At 69.4% G+C, this 23,269-nt stretch overlaps 5 protein-coding genes across 6 annotated transcripts; 3 read left to right on the top strand and 2 right to left on the bottom strand.

Annotated features, from left to right (window-relative positions):
• The first annotated feature begins 6,258 nt into the window (after window positions 1-6,258).
• DNTTIP1 (deoxynucleotidyltransferase terminal interacting protein 1) lies at window positions 6,259-10,486 on the top strand. 2 transcript variants are annotated; one of them, XM_035567149.2, is made up of 13 exons: window positions 6,259-6,387; window positions 6,461-6,531; window positions 6,624-6,720; window positions 6,869-6,967; window positions 7,242-7,310; window positions 7,626-7,682; window positions 7,911-7,972; window positions 8,410-8,455; window positions 8,932-8,990; window positions 9,176-9,236; window positions 9,613-9,684; window positions 9,897-9,952; window positions 10,334-10,486. In XM_035567149.2, the coding sequence occupies exons 1-13, from the start codon at window positions 6,301-6,303 to the stop codon at window positions 10,473-10,475; spliced, it is 978 nt and encodes a 325-aa protein (XP_035423042.1). In that variant the 5' UTR covers window positions 6,259-6,300; the 3' UTR covers window positions 10,476-10,486. The 2 variants fall into 2 exon arrangements, with proteins under 2 accessions (XP_035423042.1, XP_035423043.2); XM_035567150.2 differs by lacking the exon at window positions 9,613-9,684.
• A 245-nt stretch (window positions 10,487-10,731) lies between these two features.
• On the top strand, window positions 10,732-12,334 carry UBE2C (ubiquitin conjugating enzyme E2 C). Its single transcript, XM_035567171.2, has 6 exons — window positions 10,732-10,892; window positions 11,074-11,101; window positions 11,175-11,261; window positions 11,685-11,889; window positions 11,968-12,027; window positions 12,131-12,334. Exons 1-6 carry the CDS (start codon window positions 10,792-10,794, stop codon window positions 12,187-12,189), a joined length of 540 nt encoding a protein of 179 aa, XP_035423064.1. The 5' UTR covers window positions 10,732-10,791; the 3' UTR covers window positions 12,190-12,334.
• A 1,947-nt stretch (window positions 12,335-14,281) lies between these two features.
• TNNC2 (troponin C2, fast skeletal type) lies at window positions 14,282-15,893 on the bottom strand. The gene is made up of 6 exons (XM_035567198.1): window positions 15,882-15,893; window positions 15,053-15,104; window positions 14,802-14,945; window positions 14,602-14,716; window positions 14,387-14,523; window positions 14,282-14,313 (listed from the first exon to the last, which is right to left on the bottom strand). The coding sequence occupies exons 1-6, from the start codon at window positions 15,891-15,893 to the stop codon at window positions 14,282-14,284; spliced, it is 492 nt and encodes a 163-aa protein (XP_035423091.1).
• Window positions 15,894-17,870: 1,977 nt separating this feature from the next.
• On the top strand, window positions 17,871-19,852 carry SNX21 (sorting nexin family member 21). The gene is made up of 3 exons (XM_035567148.2): window positions 17,871-18,171; window positions 18,276-18,430; window positions 18,795-19,852. The coding sequence occupies exons 1-3, from the start codon at window positions 17,901-17,903 to the stop codon at window positions 19,464-19,466; spliced, it is 1,098 nt and encodes a 365-aa protein (XP_035423041.1). The 5' UTR covers window positions 17,871-17,900; the 3' UTR covers window positions 19,467-19,852.
• A 407-nt stretch (window positions 19,853-20,259) lies between these two features.
• Window positions 20,260-22,539, bottom strand: ACOT8 (acyl-CoA thioesterase 8). The gene is made up of 6 exons (XM_035567181.2): window positions 22,417-22,539; window positions 22,192-22,328; window positions 21,762-21,987; window positions 21,330-21,487; window positions 20,751-20,942; window positions 20,260-20,678 (listed from the first exon to the last, which is right to left on the bottom strand). Exons 1-6 carry the CDS (start codon window positions 22,497-22,499, stop codon window positions 20,560-20,562), a joined length of 915 nt encoding a protein of 304 aa, XP_035423074.1. The 5' UTR covers window positions 22,500-22,539; the 3' UTR covers window positions 20,260-20,559.
• Between the last annotated feature and the right edge of the window lie 730 nt (window positions 22,540-23,269).

Below are 23,269 nucleotides of genomic sequence, written 5' to 3'. Positions count from 1 at the left end.
CGCTGCACCCAGCTCAGCACCAGGCACGGCTGTCTCTTTGCCTCTTCCTTGCCAGTAAACCCAGTCTGCAATGAGCACTGGTGGCTCCTGCTGTGTCAGTCTCCTGGCGAGCCCCCTCTGGCCCCACGGGACCCCCAGCCCTGCAGGAGGGATGTGCCACAGCAGCCGGCCAGCCCCGGGGCCAGCACACGAGTCCTGCCTGCAGCCCATGGGCTGGGCTGCTGCTGCCAGGACTGGGCTCATTCCTGTTCCCAGAGCCCCTCCTGCAGCAGACTCCTGGCAGGACCCCGCTATGTCCCCACAGGGGACTTGGCCTTGTCCCTGGAGCTTGTCCACGGCCCCGGGTGGCCCCAGGGGGCACAACCAGCCCCAACCTCTTCCCAGTTCAGCTCTGCTGCTCGTCCGGGCTGTGAAATAGCAGGGGTGTTTCTGGGTCCGCGTGGATGCAGCTGGGAACGGCTCCCCTCGCAGCACCAGCAGGCTTCGCGCTGGTGCAGGCAGGACCCCAGAGCCCCCAGGGAGCAGGGTGCAGTGCAGCACCCGGGCAGTGGCACCCTCTGCTCCCGGGCACCAGGGACTGTGTCAGAGCCGCACCTGAGCGCCGTGAGCGGTGCTCCCCCAGCTCCTGACCCCGCTGCCAGCGAGTCGTGGTCATGGTGCTGCGGGCACAGCGAGGCTCCAAGGGGCACGCGAGCTTGCGGCCGGGACCTGGCCGAGCCCTGCCAGCACGGCTGCTTTGGGAGGTGCCCTGGTGCCAGGAAGCCCCAGGGAGCTGTGGGGACCCCGCTGGGGGCTCTCCTGGCCCAGGGAAGCTCTGCTGGTCCCGGACGTGAGCCTGGGCTGCGCCGTCCCTGTGGCTCTGCCTCGGTGTCAGAATCACGTCTCCACAAAGGACCCCAGGCGTGGGATCTCCAGCATCACCTGGGCAGGGCTGGGGCTGCCCCAGATGGCCGTGCCATGCCAGGCACTGTGACAAGGGACAGCTTGTCGTGCTGAGCCAGTTGCCCAATGCGGGATTTATTAGGAAAGAGAAGGTCCTGCCCAAAGTGATGTTGGTGCCCAGGACCAGCCCTGGCAGAGTGAGGCAGAGACGGAGGCAGGGGGCGGCCGCCCCACGGGCCCACCCGCCACAGGCGCTCCTCACCCTGCAGCATCGGTCACCAAGCGTCGTCACTGCCGTCACCCCCACCGTATTCTTCACTGTCATCATCATCACCGTATCTGTCATCATCTCCATAGTCATCGCCACCCTCGCCATCATCTTCATCATCGTCACCATAGCCATCATCGTCGTCATCATAGCCATCATCATCCTCACCCTCATCTTCATGCTCGTTTTCCTCGTCATCACCGTCATTGTCGCTGTCGCTGTCATCACCCTCCTCGCTGTCACCATGGTCAGACTCGGGTTTCTCCCCCGACTCGGGCTTCTCCCCACTCTCCGGCTTCCCCCCAACCTCTGGTTTTCCTCCTGCCTCTGGCTTCTCTGCCACCACAGGTTTCTCCCCAGCCTCCGGCTTCCCCCCAGCCTCCGGCTTTTCCCTGCTCTCCGTTTTCCCTGCGCTCTGCGTTTCCCCCGCTGCTCCTGGCTTTGACACAGTCTTTGGCTTTTCCCCAGCCTCCGCCTTCCCCCCGCACGCTGGCTTCTTCCCCGCACTGGGTTTCTTCTCAGTCTCCGGCTTCTCCCGCAGCAGAGGTTTGCTCCCCGGCGTGGGCTTCCCCCCGCTCTCGGCTCCGGTCCCTGGCACAGGCCTGGCGGCCGCCGGCCATGCCCTGTGCGGGCGCTGCTCCGCGCTGCCCCGCTCTGCCCCCGGCTGCTGCCCCCCAGCCGCGGGGTCGGGCTCCTCCCGGCGCGGGGCGTCCTCCGGCTGCGGCCGAGTCGCGGGGACGGCGGAGGCTGCTCCGGGCACCCCTGGGTGGGAAGAGAACGGGGCCGTCAGCGCCCAGAGATCCCCTGGGTGCCAGCGGGAGCCGCCCGGGCAGCCGCTGCAGGAGGGGTGGAGGAAATGGGAGAGGGGTGAGATACTGACAGCAGCAACACAGTTCGCAACACAGAATGAATGTGCGAGGTGGTGCTCAGCCAGGGCACAGGCACGTTGCTAAGCGTGTTTCCGAAGCAAGCATGCACGCCTTCCCGGTAAGCAGTAACAAGCGAGCCCAGAAACGGAGCTGCAGCACGCAACACGCTGCTGCCGTGCATCGCCCGCCTCTCGGCAGCTCTCTAAAACAGGGAACGGGACCGAAGTATCAGAAATGAAGGCGTCAAAACCCCTGACTTGCTGGAGAAAGGTGAGCTATAGCACAAGCTTTAAAACAGCCTATAACCAAGACCAAAAGAAATTCAGGTTTCTAGAGAAGAACATTCAGAAAACGATGAAGACATTTCTGCAGACGCGTTTCCATTAGAGTGCAATGGCCCCAGCATCTCATTACAGAGCAACAGCCCATCTGGCCCACGCTGAGCCGTTATTGCCCAGTAGTTTAAGCTCTAAAATAAAACAGCCCAAGTGGCAGCAAGCACAGGAGCATTCTGGAAGAAGAGGCTCAGCAGAATTTTAAACACTGCTCTAAAAATCAGTTCACTGTTCATTCAGAAAGAAATGCAATTTTCATTTCTTAGGAAGTTTGCCATTATTCCCGAGGGGAAGAGACAAAAAAAAAAAAAAAATGGTTCTGAGGGAATTTCCCCTCTTCCAGACACGTGCTCCCCTCGAGGCTGCACACCCTCAGGGGGTGGCTGGGAGCGTGCCTGCAGCACACCACGAGCAGGGAGCCAGGCAGCCAAGGGGACACCCGTGTGCGTGGACACAGCACTTGTCCCGTTCAGGCTCTAACAGCTGCCTGCTTTCATTTTGATGCAGAAATGCCCAGAGCAAAGCAGTCGTGGCTGGGGCCCCACGGGTGACAGCCCCCTCAGCTGCCCCCTGCCCAGCCAAGGTCTCGTCTCGCTCCTGCCTCTGGCTTGGTCCAGCCCACGGCAGCCCTGGGCTCTGCCAAGGGAGCTGCTTCTGCCCGACGAGGCAGGAGAAGCATCTCCCCAGCACCGCCGTGGCTGCAGGCTCCATCCCCCATCCGGACACTCCCCGATAAAAAAAACCCGGCGCCAGCAGCCCCCGGCCCCACCAGCTGCTGGGGCTGGGCAGCGCCAGGCTGCACCCTCCTGGTGCTCAGGGCAAGTGGGGCCCCAGCCGATGGCACCAGGCGAAACAGCATCAGAAGGATGTTAGAGAATGCGAGAGGAGCCTCGGCGGCTGGAACACAGCAGACACTCTTAGCAGTATTTGCCCGGCTTTTAACGTCTGGCAGAACTCAAAGATCACAAGACGTAAGCAAGGGTTAAACCTCACGAGGGCTGCAACCCTCCGCAGAAAGCTCTCGTAAACGCCAGGGTTAAAGCAGACACTAAAGCACGCGCCACCCAAGACCCAGGCTGTCTCCTCGGGGCGCTGGGGCGTGCCGTGCTCACCTGCGGCAGGCGCGGCGTGCAGCGGGGTGCTCAGGGCCAGGAGCCCCAGCAGGAGGCTGCCGCTCGCCCGCATGCTGCCGGCGCGAGTGCCCGGGCGGTGCCGGGCGGGGATTTAAGGTTCCCCCCTGGGAGAGGCGGCGAGGGCCGAGGAGGCGGCCCCGGGAACCTCCCACGTCCCGCCGCAACGCCGCTCACTCCGGAGACGCTCGGGACGCCGGCAGCACCCCAGCTGTGGCGCCACGGAGCAGTGGGAGAGGATGCTGGACAGCCCGGCCGCACGCTGCAGGCAGCCCCCGGAGGCTTTACCGCCGCTTGAGGCCGTGACCCAGCCCTCCCTCGAGGCCCACTTTGGTCTGTTCTTAGCAGGCATCTTCCCCTTCGCAGGCGTTTATGATGCCAAAAGTGCTTTCCCCCTGGGGGGCACTTTCCCAGCTCCAAGCAGTGCTCTGGAAGGCGTGAAGGAGCGTCCCATCGCCCCGAGGAGCTCAGCGCTCCACGCACACGTTTGCGCTGTTGGTTTTGTAACTTTTTATGCTTTAAAAACAGAAGGAAAAAGTTCTCTTGACAGACAGAACACTCCGTGCCGCAGCACAGCCAGTTGCAAAAGGCAACGCGCGGGGCAGCGCGGGGCCTGCGTGCCTGGAAGTGGGAAGGTGCAGGGCCCGTGTGCTGCCCAACCTGCGTGGGAGGAAGGCTCCGTGCTCTAAGTGCAGGCTTCCTCCACTCCTTGTGGCCGTGACTCAATTCCGGTGCTATTTCCCTGCAAACTTCCCGTGTCTGCCACGTTCCCGCACTCCGTGCGTCACAGCCCCAGGGTCTGCCCGGGCAGGTGCCCAGGCTGCATTGCTGCTGCAGCCGGCGGTGCTGAGCAGGGCCCCGCACTGCACCGCCCCTGCGCCCTGCTGCTTCCCGCACCGCCCGCGGGCATGCGGCGCTGCCGTGGGACCCCCAGCATGGCCCGGGTGCTGCGGGGAGCTGGCGTGCCTTGGAAAATCCATCCCCAAAAATCCAGGGTCACCTTTCTGCAGGTGTAAATGCCGTAGTTCCACAGCCAGGTTACACAGAGCATGCCAGATTTGCCTCCTAAAGCCCCTCTCCAGCCACCAGAGCGCTGGGTCGCTCCCTGCACAGCCCCTCGGTGACCACAGCTCCCCGGTCTCTGCCTGGCACGCGACCGGACCCGAGCGCCCAGAGGTGGCACCGGCCGCAGCCGGCACTGACACACGCCGGCCTCCAAATGCTCCGGATGAGAGACGTTGCAGGGGCTGGTAATGATAACTCTGCAATTATCTCCATTATTCTTCAGCCACAGATTCCTATCTACTTCCTCTCTACCTCAAAAAGTGACTAAGGCGCGGGGTGAAATCCAGCCGGTGCGAGCAGCCGTGACTCACGGGCGTGACCTGAGCGGCAGAGCGGCTCCCTGAGGAGGGCTCCCAGGGGACACCGAAGGCACTGCTTTGACGGGCACTGCTGCGCAGCTCCAGCACGACCCAGGGCTCCGTATCTCAGGTCACCTTACAGTACCGGCACGCGCACCTCCCAGCCGACAGGTCTGCACGTGGAACGTCTGCTTTGTGCTCGAGCAGAACTCCGACCAGACACCTAGGGCCAGTATTCCTTCCTCCTCCTCTGCGAATCCACTGCTGCTGATTTACTGCAGGGGAAAAAAAAAAAAAAAAGGGAACCGAACACAAACCACCAAGCAACAGCCAACCACCTCAGTAGGTATTCAGGAAGAACAGAATTTGTGTATTCATCGATTGTGCAAATAAAGTTGCTAATACTTTGGAGCAACCAAAATTGCATGTAAAAAGCCCAATACTGACAAAAATGAAGCCACGGCAGCACGGTGACCAGCACGGCCACACGGCAGGTCTGCGTTGTGTAACCGCCTGACCTCATCCGGGCAAAGCAACCCGGCCACACGGGCAGGGAGGGGAGGACGAAGGCAGGAGCCTCCTGCACCGCAGGCAGGTGGGGCGCACGGACAGCTACGTTCGGGGACAATTCGCTGGCAGTGGCAGCGCGAGCACGCTGCCGATACGCACCCGGTATTTCTTCATCACCCCTACAGCAGCTTCCCCTTGAATACAAGACGCCTCAACGTTGTGCGTCTCTAAGTCTCGTTTATTTATCTGATTTACCTCATTTATCTTGGAAGCAACAAAGAGACACGCCCAACACAACAGCAAGCTCGCCTGCCACGGGGAACTTTAATGGTTATTCCAGCAGAAAGCTCTGCTCCTCCAGCCCCGCGCGTCGCTTTGGGTTTTGCACTTCGCAGCTGACGGGGCCGGGAGGCCAGGCAGGGCTCAGAGCCCGGTGCAGGCGCCCCCGCGGACGAACGCGAGGCCCCGGGAGGAGGCGGCCGCTCGGGGGGCTCGGCGCGGGGGGCGCCGGCACCTCCAGGGTGCCACCGGGGGCACGCACCGCGGCACGGGGCCCAGCAGCGGCTGCGGGACGGCGCGGCCCCGCCGCCAGCCCCGGCCCGGGGCCCGCCCAGCTCCCGGGTCAGGGTCAGGCTCCGGTCCGGGGCCGGGCACGGCGAGCACCGGCGGCGGGGGCGCAGCGGGGGGGGAGCGGCGCCGGGACCCGCACCCGGACCCGGACCCGGACCCGGCCGAGGCGAGGCGAGGCGAGGCCGGCCCGGCCGGCGGTGAGCGCCCCCTCCGTACACGCACGCGGAACCCCCCCCCCCCGCCGCCCCGGAGCCGCTCCCGGTGCCGGTGCCGGTGCCGTGGCAGCGCCGCTTCCGCCCGTCGCCGCCCGATGACGCGGCCGGGCCGGGGCCTTCCGGGCGCTGCGCGGCCGCGGGCCGGGAGCGGGGCGCGATGGGCGCCGCCCGCGACGCGGAGCAGCAGCCGGGGCCGCCGGGCGAGGAGGGCCCGGGGGGCGCCGAGGAGCAGCCGGGCGGCACGGTGAGGCGGGCGGGGCGGCGGCGGGGCGCGGCGGGGCGGCGGCGGGCGGGCGGCTGACGGCTGTGTCCCGCAGAGCCCCTGGAACATCATGATCAAGCACCGGCAGGTGCAGCGGCGCGGCCGGCGCTCGCAGATGACCACCAGGTACGGCACCGGCACCGGCAGCGGGGGGCGAGGGGGGCGGCCGGGCCGGGCCGGTCCCCGCGCTCCCCCCCTCCTGACTCCTCCGCCCGCAGCTTCACCGACCCGGCCGTGTCCATGGAGCTGCTGCGGGCCGTGCTGCAGCCCAGCATCAACGAGGAGATCCGGGGCGTCTTCAACAAGTACATGAAGGTGAGCGCCGCGGGGGTGGCCGCGCGCTGCCGGCCGCCCCGTGAGGCCGCCGGGTGCTGGTGTGCGGGTGCGGGCCGGGAGCAGGGCCCCGCGCTGCCCGGCGTGGCCTGGCTGCGGGGCGCTCACCCGCTCGTGCCCCCCCCCGCAGTTCTTCCAGAAGGCAGCGATCAACGTGCGCGATAACGTCGGGGAGGAGGTGGACCCCGAGCAGCTCATCCAGGAGACGTGTCGGAGCTGCCTGGAGCAGGTGGGCACCAGCGCGCGTGGCAGCGCTCCGAGAACAGGGCGGGTGGGGGCCCTGGGGCAGGCACCCCCGAGGCGTCGGATTCTGTAGTGGCCAGCCCTCGTGGTCAGCCGGGCGCGAGATCCTTAGCCGTAGCCTTTAAACTTCACGTGGCTGGGACCCTCCCTTCAGAGCGAGTGCCTCCGCACGCAGATCGCCTTCACAGGGTAAAGCAGGGGGTGCTGGCGGGTCCCCCTCTTAACCCACCACCAGGTAACCCTTCCTTCTCTTCCTGCAGGCCAAGCTGCTGTTCTCCGATGGCAAAAAGGTTGTGCCCAGGCTGCCCCATGAGCAGGCAGGACCAAAGGTAAAAGTCATTGTTGTTCCCAGAGGCTTCAGTGATTTGTAGGAGCTGGGAGGAGTGAGTGAAGGGGCTGGAACTGCTCTGTTCTCTGCCTGTTCCTTGTCTGTCAAACTACAGAAGTGCTTTCAGTGGGCTGCGCAGCACTGTTCTTAAAAAGCTGCAGGGCAGCAAAGTAGAGCTCTGTCACCGAGACCTTCCTGTCCATCAGCTGCGCCAGTGAGGAGCTGAAACTGGGAGCGTTAGGCTGGGCGGGAGGGGGAGCCTACAGAGCACCACAGACCCCAGGCGCGGTCCCTATTATTGCCATTCCTCTTCCAGCGTGCCCGACAGTTGGATGAGGAGTTGAATCGTCGAGGAAGCCCCGTTCCCAAAAAGGTAGGGGAGTTTTCCCCAAGGGACTTATGTTTGGGAAGGCCTGTGCCTCACTCCTGGCCGTTCCCACAGTACGAATGCATGCGAGTGGCTTCTGTGATGGCTCAGAGGAGCTTGCTCTTGTGCCAGCCAGCATTTGTGCGCGTGGTAAAAAGAGCGGCTTCCCGAAGAGGGGACAGATAGACAAAAGGGTTCTCTCACCTTGTGCTGATGAGAGACTCTTCCCTGCAGAGAAAGGGACGGCCTCCAGGACAGAGCCTGTCGAATGATCGCGGGGTCTCGGGCATGGCTGCGTGAGTACGGGCCCCGAGCTCTGGGGGGAGGGCGGGGAGCGAGACCAGCTGAGACAAGGAGTAAGGAAACCCTGCGGTGTCCTCCTGCCCTGCACCATGGAGAGATGCGGGGAGGCGTGAGAGGGCAAGAAGGTTTGGGCTGAGGTTGAGTTGCAGGAGGCAAAGGCCTGCCGGGAAGCAGTTTTGGACGGGTCCTGACGGGTGATTCAGTGAGCTGTGAGACGGACGGTTCATGGGCAGTGGGGGGACCCTGGCAGCTGGGGGGAGAGAGGATGTGCAGCAGAGGTGAGGGTCTGGAGGCGGGCACTGCAGAGAGGTGGAAGGCGTGAGTGGGTCTGGAAGGGCTGGAGCTCAGCTCCCTGCTGCTGGGAGCTCGTGGTGTCTGCCTGCGTTGATCCCTCTGGGACCCATCCTTACTTCGGTTTCCTTCCCCTTAGGTGGAAGCTCAAAGTCTCTGAGCCCGTGAGAAGGGATGGACCAAAGGTACTGGCTGGCCGACGCCGCTGGGCTCTCCCTCTCCTCCCCTTCGCTTCCGCCAGCAGAGCCCTGCCTGCGGTGGCAGCTCAGGACAGGCCTAGGCTGTGCTGTGCCCCGCCGGGCCGCTGCAGTGCCGGGAGAGAAGCAAGAAGAGAAGTGCCTGGGAGCCTTTGCTTGCCTCCTCCAGACACTGTAGCCTGTAGCTCTGTGGTGTGGTACAGCTGTTAGGAGACCCAGGGCGAGCCATAGCAGTAGCCAGGAGGATCCCACAAGCGTTTCCCCTGAGGGAAACCACTTAGATCAGCCCAGGGTGATAACAGCAGATTCCCTCCTCTGCGGCAATCCAGAGGTCTGCGGCTACCTCCCTCCCTCCCAAACCAAGGGGCGGTTCTGAGGTTCCCCATCAGAGCGCTGAGGCTCGTGGAGCACTGGCTGGCACCAGCTTCATTTCTAATGCTGCCCCTTTTCCAATTGCTCTGTAGTGGGATCCATCCCGACTGACTGAAACCACAACCTTTGTGCTGGGATCTCGAGCAAACAAGTAAGGAATGGCCCTGTTGATGGAGGGTGGTGTCTCCAAGGCAGGAGCCCGTAAGACTCCTCCCGTCACTTCACTTCTCTGCCTCGGAAGCAGTAGGAAGGGCTGGGGAGGAGAGGAGGTGTCCCTGTGCCGCCGCAGCACCCCTCTGCCTGGGTGTAACACCCCCCCTCGTGTTCCTCTTTCAGAGCTCTCGGGATGGGAGGAACAAGAGGGCGACTCTACATCAAGCATCCCCACCTCTTTAAGGTCAGACACCACGGCAGGATGCTTCCTCCTCGGGGTTTGCTCGGCAGCAGTTTGTGATGGGAACCGGGAGCGCGTGCTTTGGCTCGCTTGTTTATTCCTCCCCCGTGCCCCCGTCTGTCGTCTCAGGGCGCGCACGGTCGGGCCAGCACACCGACAGACGACGGCGTGGCGCAGCCTCCGAGCTGCTTTCGCCTGCAGCCAGGCTTCGATTCGAGGAGAGGGCAGGCAGGGCTGAGCCCTCCCTCCGCGAGCCCCCGAGCGCGGCGCCGCAGAGGCGAGGCGCAGGCAGCGGCCGGGCTCCGTCCCAGCAGGAGGGGGGTCCGAGCGGGGGGGAGCGTCGCCCGCGTTCAGCCAGGTCCTTGCTGCTTTATTGCAGTACGCAGCCGACCCGCAGGATAAGCACTGGCTGGCAGAGCAGCAGCACATGAGGGCCACTGGGGGCAAGATGGTGAGTACGCTCAGGCCGGGCGAGCAGCGAGGCCGGGCGCCGTCGGCGCGCCGCGGGAGGCGGCCGGCAGGACAGGCAGAGGCAGGGGCGCTCCCGGGTGCTCGGCACCCCGGGCACCCACGCGGTGTGCTGCTGGGGCGGGGCGGGGGGGCGCTCCCGGTGCCGGTGCCGCCGTGCCCGGCGATGCCCAGCGCCTGTCTCGCCCCGCGCAGGCCTACCTGCTGCTGGAGGAGGACATCCGCGACCTGGCTGCCAGCGACGACTACAGGTGAGGCGGGGCCCCCCCGGCCCCGTGCCCCCCCAGTCCCCGGCCTGGTTCCCCCCCGGTGCCCCCCCGGCCCGGTGTCTCGCCCCGGTGCCCCCCCCCGTGCCCCCTCACCCTGGTGCCCCTCTGGCCCGGTCCCCCCCGAGCCCGGTGCCCCCCCGGCCCGGTGTCTCGCCCCGGTGCCCCCCCCCCGTGCCCCCTCACCCTGGTGCCCCTCTGGCCCGGTGCCCCCCGGCCCGGTGCCCCTCCTGCAGTGCCCCCTCACCCCAGCGCCCCCCCGGCCCCTGGCCTATGTCTCCCCCCCGGAGCCCCCCCAGCCCGGTGCCCCCCCCCCGGCCCGGTGCCCCCCCCCGGTGCCCGCTGACGCCGGCGCTGTGCCCGCAGGGACTCTGGCGAGCTGCGGCTGGAGGAGCTGAAGCCCTTCGTCCCGCCGGCGTGGATGACGGAGAAGATGCAGAAGTACATGGAGACGCTGCGCGACGGGGGGGACCCGCCGCCGCCCCCCGAGGGCCCCCCCGCGCCCTGAGGCCCCGCGGCCCCCCTCCCCTCCCCCCCCCTAAATAAAGCCGCTGCTTCGCACCCGCCTCCTGCGCCTGCCCCTTTAAGACCGCGCGGGGGGCGGGGCCAGACGCCGCGTTTCTGCGCCTGCGCCTCGCGGGCGGGCCGCGGCCGCCCGCCGTTTCCGTGGCAGCCGCGTCCCCGGCGGGCGGCGATTGGCCGGCGCCAGGGCGGCCGGGCGCTGATTGGTCCGCGCGGCGCCGGTTTGAAACATTCAAACGCGCGCGGGAGGGGGGCGGGGCCGGGGCCGGGAGCGGAGCCGCACGGAGCCGCCCGGAGCCGCCATGGCCTCGCAGAACGCCGACCCCGCCGCCCTGCCCAGCGCCGCCGCCCGGAAAGGGGCCGAGGCGGGGCCCCCTGCCGCCCGCGGATCGGTGGGGAAGAGGTGAGGCCGGGACGGGGCGCGGCGGCGCTGCCCGCCGGAGCCGCCCGGCGACGGTACCGGCACCGGCTAGCCGCCCGGTAACGGCCCGGTACTGGTTATCCGCCCGGTAACGGTGCCGGTAACGGCCCGGTACTGGTTATCCGCCCGGTAACGGTGCCGGTAACGCGCGCTTCCCCCGCAGGCTGCAGCAGGAGCTGATGGCGCTGATGGTGAGTGGGGGCTGGGCGCCGGGGCCGGGGCCGGAACCGGGGCCGGCCGGGCCCTGACGGCGCTGTCCCGCAGATGTCCGGTGACAAAGGCATCTCCGCCTTCCCCGAGTCCGACAACCTCTTCAGGTGGATCGGCACCATCGACGGCGCGGCCGGCACGGTGAGCGGCACCCCCGGGACCCCCCGGTCCCGTCCCCATCCTCCCCTTCCCCCCCCCCGGGAACCCCCCGGTCCCGTCCCCATCCTCCCCCCCCCTCCCCCCGGGGACCCCCCGGTCCCGTCCCCATCCTCCCCCCACCCCCCCCCGGGGACCCCCCGGTCCCGTCCCCATCCTCCCCCCCCCTCCCCCCGGGGACCCCCCGGTCCCGTCCCCATCCTCCCCCCCCCCCCGGGGACTCCCCAGTCCCGTCCCCCTTCCCCCCCCGGTCCCGTCCCCATCCTCCCCCCCCCCCCCCGGGGACTCCCCAGTCCCGTCCCCCTTCCCCCCCCCGGTCCCGTCCCCATCCTCCCCCCCCCCCGGGGACCCCCCAGTCCCGTCCCGTGCCCCCCCCCGTGCCGCGCGCCCGCTAAGTGCCGCCCGCAGGCGTACGAGGAGCTGCGGTACAAGCTGTCGCTGGAGTTCCCCAGCGGGTACCCCTACAACGCGCCCACCGTGCGCTTCCTCACGCCCTGCTACCACCCCAACGTGGACACCCAGGGCAACATCTGCCTCGACATCCTGAAGGACAAGTGGTCGGCGCTCTACGACGTCCGCACCATCCTGCTCTCCATCCAGAGCCTGCTGGCAGGTGGGTCCGCGCGGGGACGGGGCCCGGGACGGGGCCACCCGCGGTGCGGGACCCCGCTCACCCAGGCCTTGTCCCCAGAGCCCAACATCGAGAGCCCCCTGAACACGCACGCCGCCGAGCTGTGGAAGAACCAAACCGGTGAGTGCCCGGCGGCGTCCCCTCCCCCGGGGGGCGGCGGCACGGCCCCGGCCCCGCTGTGCCACTGCCCGGCCCTGAGCCCCGAGCCCCCCTCTCTCCTCAGCCTTCAAGAAGTACCTGCGGGAGACGTACGCCAAGCAGGCCAAGAGCCAGGAAACCTGACCCCTGCTCCGCCGCTTCCCTGCGCCGCCCCCTCTGTCCCTGTCCGGCCCCCCTCTGCGCCTTTCTGTATCATAGGCTGTTTTTAAGTTAATTTTGGAGTCCGAGCTACGGTTAATGTATAAATAAACGCACGTTTATAACTCTTCTCCCGTCAGCCTGAAGGTTTTGCTGCAGTCAGACATCCCGCGGTGCTGGACAGCTGCGCTGGGGCTGCCGCGGGTGGGCCGCCCCGTCCCCGGGGTCCCGAGGCAGCAGCCCCGCACCCCTCTGTGAGCGTGGCGGGGAGAGGGAGGGACACGGACACCCGTGGGGTCAGGGGGGCTTTATTAACGCTCCGCAGCAGGGGCAGCCCCGCTCGCTCTGCGTGATGGGGGCAGCTCTCGGGGCGGTGGGGGCATGCGGGGCTGCCCCACCCCAAGCTGTGCCGCACCAGCGGGGGGGGCCGGCCCTGGCCCTGCCACCTCATCCCCTGCCCTGGCTCACAGGACCCTGCAGCAGGGCCCAGCACGAGGCCCCGGCCCCTGGGACGTGGAGGCTGCGCCCAGATCCCCCGGCCCTGCCGCCTGCGTGGCCTCCACCGTCCAGAGGGGGATGTTGGCTGTGCTCTCCATCTCCGCCAGCACGGCCCTCACCTGCTCCATCTCCTCCTCCAGGCACGGCGGGGCCGGGGGCTGCTCGGGGCCCCCCCCTCGCCGGGCCCCCAGCCCCGTGCGCAGCAGGGCCGGGCCGCCCCCCTGCAGGGAGAAGAGCCGGCAGAGGCGGTGGGCCTGGCGCAGGTCCTGCAGGAAGAGCTCCAGGGCGGAGAGGAAGAGCACCCACAGCCGCTCCAGCTCCCGCCGCTCCTCGGGGCTCGCCGCCTGCTGCAGCCCCGCCAGCAGCACGCTCTGCAGCCCTGCGGGACGGGGGCGCTGAGGGGGGCCCTGCCCCTCAGCCTGGCCCCGCATGGTGCAGGGGTGGCTGCCGCCCCGGGGCCCCCCTCTCCGTGCCCCCTGTCCCCTGTGCAGGTCCCTTACCGGCGCTGAGCTCCCGCGCCTCCGCGCTCCTCCCGCGCCGCTCCTCGCGCAGCCGGGGGCCGTCGGTGCTGCCCCCCAGCTGCAGCACCAGCTGGCGGTGCCCGGCCGCCACCTTGCAGAGGGCAGCCTGGGCAGCCACGCACGTCCCCACTGCCCCCCGTGCCCCACATGCAGCCCCTCGCCCCGGCGCCATCGAGGAGGAATCTGGACGCGGCCCCTCCACGGTGGCCCCAGCTCTGCGGGGACGCAGCGGGCTCTGCGCCAGGGCCCTGTGTGGGGCTGGTCCCGCTCTCCCCACGGGCACTGGGCGCTTCCTGAACCCAGGAGCCTCACCCTCGGCGCCCCCACGGCTGCGCTCCTCCCCGGCTGCAGAGGCTGCGCGAGGCCGCAGGTCCCCAGGGAGCGCTGGCACAGGCTGGGCTGGCACGGGCTCCCTGGACACAGCATTGCCTTAACCCCTGCAGGGGGGGGCTGCTGCTCTCCCCCACCTTACCGCCAGGTCCCCCGCATCCTTCCCTGCAGGCCCACAGGGCCCTGGGGTGACGCTGGCTCCCCTGCATCCCCTGTGGTCCCACCAGAGCGGCAGGAGAAGCCCCGCAGGCGCTGCCGGCCGGGATCCCCAGCCTGTGGGAATGGGGCCGCGCTCCCCGTCCCGCTGTTGTGGGAAGCGGCCGCTCTGCATGGAAACTCTGAGCTCAGCACTGGCGCCCGCCCAGCAGCCCGTGGGAACTGCTGTCCCGCGCCACCCCGCTGCGTGAGCCAGGCGGCACAGGGCACGGCACGGCATGGCACAGCATGGTGTGTGGCACGGTGCACCCGCCCATGAGGATCCCTGCGTCCCCCAGCATAATCCTGTACCGGCAGCTCAGCCTTTCCCCTTTTAATGAGGCTCAACCATAAACCACATCTGACAGCGTCGAGGAAAAGCTCAGCCGCTGGCCACAAGGAGAGAGCAGGGCCCTGGTGCGGGCAGGGCTCCCGCTGTGTGGGCGGCCGGGGCCAGGCGCTGTCGCGGGGCTGCTCCCCCGGCGGTGGAGCGGGGCTGGGCGCAGCGGCTGGCCCAAGGAATGTCTGGTCCCTTACTGCACGCCCTCCATCATCTTGAGGAACTCTGCAAGAGAGCGGCGCTGTCAGCCCCCACCCTGCTGCACGCACAGCCCACTCCAGCCAGGGCCACCGCTCACCATCAAAGTCGATGCGGCCGTCGTTGTTCTTGTCTGAGTCCTTCATGAGGTCTTCTATGTCCTCCTCGGTGACGTGCTCGCCGGTGGCCCTGAGGATCTCGCCCAGCTCCTCGATGTCGATGAACCCGTCCGCGTTCCTGCAGGAGAGCAAGGGCAGGATGGGCCCCGCTCGCCCGCCAAGGGTAGGCGCAGGCAGGCAGCGCCGCCCCACTCACTTGTCGAAGATGCGGAAGCAGTTGGCCAGCTCCTCCTCGGACTTGCCCTTGGCATCCTCTTTCATCTGGCGCACCATCATCACCAGGAACTCCTCGAAGTCGATGGTGCCGCTGCCTGCCGGGAGAAGCGCGGCACAGGTCAGGCCACCGGCCTCAGCACCCGCCTCAGCACCCGCCACCCCGCTGCGGAGGCCGCTCACCGTCCTCGTCCACCTCCTCAATGATGGCGTCCAGCTCCTCCTTGGTGGGGTTCTGGCCCAGCATCCTCATGACCGTGCCCAGCTCCTTGGTGCTGATGTCCCCGCCACCGTCCGCGTCAAACATGTCGAAGGCAGCCTTGAACTCTGCGGGGATGGGGGGTGTCGGGGCTGGGGCCTTGGGCACCGGGGTGGGCCCTGGCCCTGTGCATCCGCCGGGACCCAGCCCGCTCCCTGGCGCTGCCCTCGCTCACCAGCGATCATCTCCTCGCTGAGGAAGGCGCGGGCTTCCGCCTGCTGGTCTGTCTGCAAGACAAGGGGCGAAGGGGTCAGCGCCGGCCTCACCTGCCCCTGCATGGGGGCAGCAGGACGAGGGGCCCTGCAGCGGGGCCCTGCACAGGGTCAGGTCCCAGCCCCCCCGGCACGGCCGCGGAGCCCTCGCACAGCGCCGCCCTACGGCACGCGGGGTCAGCAGAGGCGCTGCCCATGCCCGCAGCGAGCCATGGCCCCGGGCAGCCCCCACGGCTCAGCTGCCGCCCAGCATCCACACAGCCACTGCGAGAGCCACTCACTGGAGGGGGTCCATGACGCAGGGGCCCCCGTCCCCCCCGTGCTGCCTTGGCATCCCAGGCACGCAGCACTATTTTTGGGATCTCCTCGGCTCCCCTTAATAGGGATCAGCGGTGCGCATCCATGGGCACCTGTCGGCCCTGGATCGAGTTTCTCCTGGAGGCGCGGGCGGCGCGGAGCCGTGGCGGTGTCGCATGACCCAGCGCTCAGCTTTCAGCGCCTTCGCGCAGCCCGGGTCCAGTCGGGGCTGTTCCGACGTCCCTAGGCACCCGCTCGCTCCCCGGACAGACGTGTGCCCTCTTCTCCCCGGTGCACGTCCCATGGGGGCCCTGCGCTGCCCCCATGTCCCCTGCCACCTCCTGCCTTGGCCAGCCCTTGAGCTCCAGCCCATGGGGACCATCCTTCCCGCAGGGGCGCCCTGGCACAGCCCCACATCCCCCGGTGCCTGCAGTGCCCAGCGCCCCCAGCCCAGCTGCAGCTCGCCCCGGCACACGGCACCATCAGGGCTCTTACCATTGACGCCATCTCTGCTGCTCTCCTCCCCTAGGGTGTCACCACCTCACGCACCAGAAGCCCCCAGAAGCTCCCTGGCTCCCCAATTTGTAGTGTCCCTGTGCCCCCAGCCATTGGCCCCCCAGCCCGGCAGCCTATCAGCTCCCCGGTGGAAATCCAGCCCCGCTCATTGGCAACGGGCTCATTTTACCTAATTTAGCCAAAGCGTTATTGGCCAAGAGCTGGGGATTAAACGTGGGTCTGAAGCCGGGATAGAAATTCAAGCCCTGTGGGGAGGGACACCGGAGCCTTGGCAGGAACGTGGCTCTGTCCCCTGCTCGCACCCCCCCCCCCCGACCCTGGGGCAGCTCAGCAAGGAGGGGGTTAAAAATAGCCCCCGAGCGGTGGCATCCCCCCGACACCGGCGCTGGGACTTCCCCCGCGTGGCCATGCCAGACCTGGCACCACAGGCACGGCCGGATGGCATCACCTGTGCCCCCGCCGAGCCCGCGGCACCGCTGGGGGCAGGCGGCCAGCTCAGGGGCCGGGCTCCATCCCCTCCCTCGCCCCTGCAGCACCCTGGCTGCCCCAGCCATGCCCGCCAACCCCGGCCCCTGCCCTTCACCCCCGTTTCTGGTGCTGGGCAGGCCAGCGCAGAGCCCTGCTGCAGCCCCCGGCCCCCGATGAGGGACGGGCCGTGGCAGGGCTGGGGTCTGAAGCCCCGGGGTGGGTGAGGAGCACCCGGCCCCCGCGGCGGCGTCCTGGCACTGCTGGCACCCATCTCCCTCATCCCAGATGGGGCTGGAAAAGGCAGCGCCGCTTCGTGCCGTCGGGAGGGTGGGAAACCTGCCCGGGGCCTCCTCGAAGGCTCCCAGCACAGCCCAGAGCACGGGCGCCAGTGCCGCAGCCCCTGCCAGCCGCCGCTGCCAGGGCTAATGGCTCTGGGGACGCGCTGGCCAAGTGGCCCGTGGCCTGTGCCCCGTGGGGCTCCAGGAGGGCTCAGGGCAGCACAGGCAGCACGGCACCAGTCCCGTGGGGCTCCCCGGTGCTAGGGAGGGGCGGGAGGCTGCTGGGACCCCCCCCCGCTGCCCACGGGAGCTGAGCCCCCCGGTGCGTCCCCGCAGCCGGGCAGGCAGGACGTGGGGTGCCGGGGGTGGCCCTGGGGCACCCCGGGCCTGGAGCAGACCTGGGCAGGGTGCGGGGTGTTGGCGCTGGGCGCAGAGCGATGGCAGCAGCTGGGCCGGTTCCTCGATATTAATAGACGTTCCCAAGAAAGTGGCGAGGAGGGAGCAGGAATGGCGCTAAATAAGGCCGGGCGAGCGCCTGACGCCGGCCATGGCTGCAGCCCAGCCGCGGGGGCGCGTGGCGAGCCCGGCCGGGGGCCAAGGGCAGCGGGGGCCGGGGCAGCCCGGGGTCCGCTGGGGCCACAGCACCGCGGGACGGGGCCCTGGGATCGGGGCATCGGGTACTGGGGCATTTGGGGTATTGGGGCACTTGGGGCATCGGGGCATTGGGGTACTGGGGCATTTGGGGTATTGGGGCACTTGGGGCATCGAGGTACTGGGGTACCGGGGTACCGGGGCATTGGGGGTATTTGGGGTATCGGGGCGCTGGGCCCGGCTCGGGGCGGCGCGGGGAGCGGGGACCCCCTGCCGTGCCGGGCCGGGCCGGGCCGGGCCGTGCCAGCCCCGCCGCGATCCGGGTTCCCGGCGGAGGCGGAGCCGCGCAGGGAGGATCCCGGGACGGGCGGCGGAGCAGCCATCGCTCGGCACCGCCTGGCGCGGCGCGGGGGGGGCGGCGGCACGGCCCGGGGACCGGCGCCGGCAGCACCGGGAGTGGGGCCGGGGCCGAGCCGCGCCGGGAGCGGGGCTCCGGGCAGGGCCCGGGGCTGGGGGGGCCGGCGGGGAGGGGCCGGGGCCGGGGGGGTCCCGCCGCCGCCGACACCGCCGCCGCTTCGGAGCCGCCCCGTGCCCGGTGCCCGTCCCGGCGGGCGGGGGCGGCCGGGGCCGAGCCGTCGTCGTCGTCTGCAGGGCCGTGGGCATGGCCGCCCGCATCCTGCACCGCCTGCGGCACGCGCTGAGCGGCGAAGGCGGCAGGGAGGAGCGGGCGCGCGACGGCGGCGAGGCCGAGGACTGCCCCGAGAGCTCGGAGCTGGAGGACGACACCGAGGGGCTGTCCACGCGCCTCAGTGGCACCCTGAGCTTCGCCAGCCACGAGGACGAGGAGGAGGAGGAGGAGGAGGACGGCGCTGGCGAGGAGCCGGGGGAGCTGCCGGAGCCCACGGGAGAGGCCGCGGGCGCAGAGGACGGAGGCAGGTGCTGGGACCCGGTGCCCCGGGGCGGCACGTGGGGGTGCAGCCCTGCCCCACGGGCAGCCCGGTGCCCCCGCACCTGCTGAGCCCCTCTCCCCGCGCAGAGTGGGACCCGGCGGCGAAGCCCCCCGGCGGCAGCCTGCTGACCCGCCAGCTGCAGGAGCTGTGGAGGAAGTCACGGAGCAGCCTCGCGCCGCAGCGGCTGCTCTTCGAAGTCACCAGCGCCAGCGTGGTTAGCGAGCGCTCCTCCAAGTACGTGGTGAGTGCGCCCCGGCCGGGGCCGTGCCGCGGGGTGGGCGCGGGGCCCCCTGCGGCCGGGCCGGGCGTCCCGGGGCAGGTGGGCGCTGATTTCTCTCTGTCTCTCCCTGTGCTGCTCTGGTGATGCTGGCGGCTCAGATGAGCCTCAGGTAACTACAGCCGGCTGGTCCGGCCTGCTCCCTCTGCTGGGGCAAGCCCTGCCCCGAGGCAGGGCGGCGCGGGGCACCGCATCCCTGTCCTTGTCCTTGTCCTTGTCCTTGTCCCAGCGGCTCCTCTGCTGCGTGCGCTTGGCTCTGTCCTGGCCCCACCGGGAGGCCGTGTCCTCCTCCACGGCACCCCCCTGACCCCCGGCTCCCTGCCTGCAGCTCTACACCATCTACCTGATTCGCTCCGGCCAGTTCGACAAGGCGCCCGCCACCATTGCCCGGCGCTACTCGGACTTCGAGCGGCTGAACCGCCGCCTGCGCAGCCGCTTTGGCTGCGACATGGCCGGCATCGCCTTCCCCAGGAAGAGGCTGCGGCGCAACTTCACGGCCGAGACCATCGCCAAGCGGAGCCGAGCCTTCGAGCAGTTCCTGTCCCACCTGCACTCCATCGCCGAGATCCGCCGCTCCCCCGAGTTCCTCGAGTTCTTCTTCCTGCAGGACCTGCGGGCCGCCCAGCGCCTGACCTGCACCGGCATGTACCGCGAGGCCCTGGCCACCTGGGCCAACGCCTGCCGGCTGCAGGAGCGGCTGGGGGTCTGCGGCTCCGGCCGCTTCCTCCTGACGCTGGCCGGGCTGGCCGTCTGCCACCAGGAGCTGGACGAGCTCGGCGAGGCGCACAGCTGCTGCGAGCAGGCGCTGCAGCTGCTGGAGGCCCAGGACAGCCACCCGCTGCTGGGGCCCTTCCTCCAGGCCCACGTCCACCTGGCCTGGAAGGTGGGCAAGGACAAGCGGCGGTCGGAAGCCCGGCTGCAGGGCCTGCAGGAGGCCGGGCTGCCCCTGCAGCAGCAGCCCAGCCTGAAGGAGTGCCTGATCAAGGAGCCTCTGGAGTGAGCGCCCCGGCCAGCACCGGGCTCAGGGTCCGCAGGGGGCAGCACGGCTCGCGCACCAGGGCGGGAGCCAGGGGCGGCGAGGGTCGGGATGGGGCACGGAGGCAGAGCGGTATCGGCACAACCCACGCATGGTGGCTGGGAGTGGGGCCAGCCCCTCTGGGAGCTGCCCCTCGAAAATGCACTTTCTGTGTCAGTTCTTCCTTCGGCACCGGGTGCTTGCTGCCTGCCCCGCCTGCCTGCCCCGCTGCAGGGGGCTTCCTGAGGTAGAGGGGGTTTCAGCCGGCACTCACAGGCACCGCGTTAAAGGGACAGGAAGGCTTCTGGCCAGGAACTTCCAATAACACATAATAAAAAGGACTTTATTAAATAAAGTCTTGGTAGGAAAAAGAGCAGGGGTTCCTGCTGTGTCTGTTTAGCTTCACTTCCCCCTCCGGTGCTGCACAGGGGCACCCATCAGCGGGAACCTCTCAAGGCTCCCAAGCCAGGAGGTGGGAACGGCCTTGTTCCCTTTCATTGCGGCTGCTGGGGGCCCCTCTCCCGCCCAGCCTCCTCCTGAGGAGGAGGCCGAGGTGCAGCAGCAGCAGCGGCAGCTCATCCATTAGGGCACAAGGAGGTAAGGAGAAGTGAGAAGGGGAAGCTAACGGGTATCACAGTAGCGCTTTCCCCTCCTCTGACCCCATCTGTTGTGGGGCACAGCCGCCCTGAGCGCCCTGACGCTGCCCCTGCCACGAGAAGCTCCCTCAGAGTCACTCAGCTACCCAGAGCCAAGGGGACAAACTCCAGGGGACAGCTCGCCCGTTCACGTGATGGCTTTATTTACGTTAGGTGAAGGGTGACTGAGCACAGGACACCATTACGCGCTGACAGGTGGTGAAAGTGGATATCACTGCAGCTCGTGCAGGTCCAGCTCAGCACCGAGGTGCTGGTACCAGCACTCCGGCAGGCCGGACTCCTCGGCCCATTCTCCTCTGCTGCTCCTTCCTCTGCTGCCCGGGGTTCCACCTTCGCCCATGGCCAATTTGGTGCAGGCTCCTCCGCAGGCCTCAGCCCCAGCGCACGGAGCTTGGTGCCACTGCTGCTGCCGGCGTCCTTGGCTAGAGTTTACTCTGGATGGGTTTCTGTTCCACCCTGATGACTCCTTCCTGCGCGCAGGTGACAGCCAGGACCCCGTCCCTGCGCCACAGGCGCCCGTGCACCAGCCCTCGGCACCCACCTGCAGAGAGCACCCGTCAGACCGCGAGCCCTCGCGTCCCCGCCCGGTGCCCAGGAACCGGGCAGGACTCACCCGCCCAGGGGCTCTCGCACTCGTAGAGCATCCAGTGGTCAGCCCGGAAGGGTGCGTGGAACCACATGGAGTGGTCGAGGGACACCATGAACTTGACGTTGTACTGCCGGTGGGGGAGCAAGGCCGTGCCCAGAAAGGCGTAGTCCGAGATGTAGGCGGCCACGCAGCAGTGCACCTTCATGTCGGTGTCTCCTGCAAAGAACCAGCGTCGCCTGCTCAGCGCGAGGTGGCTGTGGGAGACCCCTGGGCACGTTCTGTGACACAGAGCTCCAGGAACTCCGTGTCCCCAAGGCCGGCCGCTACCCAGCAGAACCAAGGTGCTGCTTTATACCCACCGCCCTCGCTACGTCCCCTGGCTGAAGCCTGCAGGACCGAACGCAGCAAACGGGCACCGAGTCACGCTCTGCCCCGTGGTACTTCAGCCCTGAAATCCCCAGGCTTCCCGCAGGCCTGGGGCACAGCGGGGAACCGTGACCCCCCCAGCCCCCTGTCACAAGCGTGCTGTACAGCAGCAAGGTGAGGCGGAGCCCGAGCTCTCAGCTCGTGCAGCAGCGGGAGCTCCCTCGGGGCAGCACCCACCTATGTAGCCGCGGGCTCGCACCCAGAAGAGTTGCTTCGGCTCCTGCTGCTCCGTGCTGAATATATCCGGCGGGTTCACGGGTTTGATATCAATCGGCACGTCTTCCGCTTGGATCTTGTTGAGGTGCCTTCTGTATTTCTCTGCCAAGTTGGGATTCCTTTAGACGATACGGAGAAGGGACATTAATGCCCCGCGTCCCTGGGCAGGCCCAGGGCAGGGCTGACGGCAGCGGACTCAGCCCAGGGGCCCAGGCCCCCAGGGAGAGGCAGGAGGGGCACGGTCCCGGCCCCATCCGGCTCCACTCCCCTCGCGTCTGAGAGCTCCTCAGGTCGTCACCGCAATCCTCTCCCACCTGCTTTTGTTCCTGCGCCTCCCTGAGCCCCAGCGCGGAGGAAGGCGCTCCCAGCGCGCCCCTTTATCGCTCCACTCACTGCAGGAACTTCTCGATGAGCTCCTCTTGGGTCAGCAGCTCCTCGGGGGGCGGCACCGCGGGCATGGTGAACTGGTGCCGCATGGGGCTCTGCTGGGAGAGCTGGAAGGACGCCTGGCAGATGAAGATGGGCTTTCCGTGCTGGATGGCCTTCACGGAGCGCACGGAGAAGCTCTTCCCGGTGCGGGTCCGCTCCACCTCGTACAGCACCGGCACCTTGGGGTCCCCTGGGACAGAGCAGAGCCCTTCCGCCGTGGGGCGGCCGCGCCGCGGGGGGGGCCCGAGCCATGGGCGGTGGGCACGGGGCGCCCCGAGCCGGCAGGGCCCCCCCGGCGGCGGCGGCACCGCTCAGCGGGGGCTCGGCCCCGTTGCCCCCCGGGGGCTGGGTCCCCCCGGTCCCCCCGGTCCCCCGCCACCCCCCGGCCCCGCACCTGCCCGCACGAAGTAGCAGTGCAGGGAGTGCACCTGCACCTCGCGGCTGACGGCGTGGGCGGCCGCCACCAGGGCCTGCCCCACGATCTGCCCGCCGAACAGGCGCCGCGTGGCGGGCACCCAGTGGTGCCGGCCCCTGCGGGGACAACGGGCGGGCCGTCAGGGCGCGGCGGGCGGCGGCGGCGGCGGCGGCGGGGGGCGGCCCCGGCCCCGGCCCCGCGCACCTGAAGAGGTCGAGCTCGAGGCGCTCCAGGCTGAGCACGGTGGCGCTCAGCGCGCTCCGCAAGTCCCCGCCCGGCGCCGCCATCCCCGCAGCCGCCCGGAACCGGCACGGGCGGCGGCGCGGGAGGTACCGCCCACGCGGCGGGGGCAGCCGCCGATTGGCCCGTCGCGCCGTCGGTCGCCGGGCGGGCGGCGGAAAGCGCGGCGCCGGTTGGCCGGCCCGCCGCCAATCCCGAGAGCGCGCCCGTGATTGGCCAGGCCGCGGGCGGGGGGACGGGACCGGGACCGGGACCGGGGGCGGCGCTCGGGGCCCCGCTGGGCGCCTGAGGGGGGCGCCGCCGGCGCCGATTGGCGGCGTCCCCGCGAGGGGGGCGGGGCGTGCCGGGATAGGCCCCGCCCGCCGCGGCGGACCCGGTGCCGGTGCCGGTGCCGGTGCCGGTGCCGGTGCGCTGCGGGCCGGGCGCGGGCTCCCGGAGCGCCGCCGGCAGCGGGGCGGTGCCCGCCTGAGGGAGCCGCGGGCTGCCCCCTGCGGCTCGCGGCGGGGCTCGGTGCCGGGCTCTGCGGCCCCGCAGCGCCCCCGGGCGCCCCCCCGACGGTGCCGTGCGCTCCGCCCGCCCCGCGACTCCTCCGAGCCCGCCCCGCGCCCCGCTCCCCGCTCCCCGCTCCCGTGCCGGTGCGCCGTACGCGGCCCCCCCCGGCCCCCCCCGCCCAGCAGCGCTGCCCGGTGCCGGCCCCCGCCCCGGCTGCTGGGAGTCCCCCGAGCGCTCAGAGCCCGCCGCCTTCAGCTCCCCGAGGCCCTGCGGCCGGCCTGCGCCTCCCCGGGGTCTCCTCCGGGGCGGGGCCGCGAGCACTCGG

Source organism: Cygnus atratus, chromosome 16, assembly GCF_013377495.2.
Source record: "Cygnus atratus isolate AKBS03 ecotype Queensland, Australia chromosome 16, CAtr_DNAZoo_HiC_assembly, whole genome shotgun sequence".
NCBI classification, from domain to species: domain Eukaryota; kingdom Metazoa; phylum Chordata; class Aves; order Anseriformes; family Anatidae; genus Cygnus; species Cygnus atratus.
Note: the sequence above shows the minus strand (reverse complement) of the source record. Positions and strands in the feature narration are given on the sequence as shown.

Coding starts and splice junctions, on each gene's coding strand:
- ACOT8 (XM_035567181.2), bottom strand. CDS start 22,499: ATGGCGGCGCCGGGCGGGGACTTGCGGAGCGCGCTGAGCGCCACCGTG. Junction 22,329..22,416: donor CTCGAGCTCGACCTCTTCAG/GTGCGCGGGGCC, acceptor TTGTCCCCGCAG/GGGCCGGCACCACTGGGTGC. Junction 20,679..20,750: donor GTGCGAGAGCCCCTGGGCGG/GTGAGTCCTGCC, acceptor TGCTCTCTGCAG/GTGGGTGCCGAGGGCTGGTG.
- DNTTIP1 (XM_035567149.2), top strand. CDS start 6,301: ATGGGCGCCGCCCGCGACGCGGAGCAGCAGCCGGGGCCGCCGGGCGAG. Junction 6,968..7,241: donor GTCGGAGCTGCCTGGAGCAG/GTGGGCACCAGC, acceptor CTCTTCCTGCAG/GCCAAGCTGCTGTTCTCCGA. Junction 9,685..9,896: donor GGGCCACTGGGGGCAAGATG/GTGAGTACGCTC, acceptor CGCCCCGCGCAG/GCCTACCTGCTGCTGGAGGA.
- UBE2C (XM_035567171.2), top strand. CDS start 10,792: ATGGCCTCGCAGAACGCCGACCCCGCCGCCCTGCCCAGCGCCGCCGCC. Junction 10,893..11,073: donor CGCGGATCGGTGGGGAAGAG/GTGAGGCCGGGA, acceptor CTTCCCCCGCAG/GCTGCAGCAGGAGCTGATGG. Junction 11,890..11,967: donor CATCCAGAGCCTGCTGGCAG/GTGGGTCCGCGC, acceptor CCTTGTCCCCAG/AGCCCAACATCGAGAGCCCC.
- SNX21 (XM_035567148.2), top strand. CDS start 17,901: ATGGCCGCCCGCATCCTGCACCGCCTGCGGCACGCGCTGAGCGGCGAA. Junction 18,172..18,275: donor CGCGGGCGCAGAGGACGGAG/GCAGGTGCTGGG, acceptor CTCCCCGCGCAG/AGTGGGACCCGGCGGCGAAG. Junction 18,431..18,794: donor AGCGCTCCTCCAAGTACGTG/GTGAGTGCGCCC, acceptor CCCTGCCTGCAG/CTCTACACCATCTACCTGAT.
- TNNC2 (XM_035567198.1), bottom strand. Junction 14,946..15,052: donor CAGCGAGGAGATGATCGCTG/GTGAGCGAGGGC, acceptor CCATCCCCGCAG/AGTTCAAGGCTGCCTTCGAC. Junction 14,314..14,386: donor CGGCCGCATCGACTTTGATG/GTGAGCGGTGGC, acceptor GCTCTCTTGCAG/AGTTCCTCAAGATGATGGAG.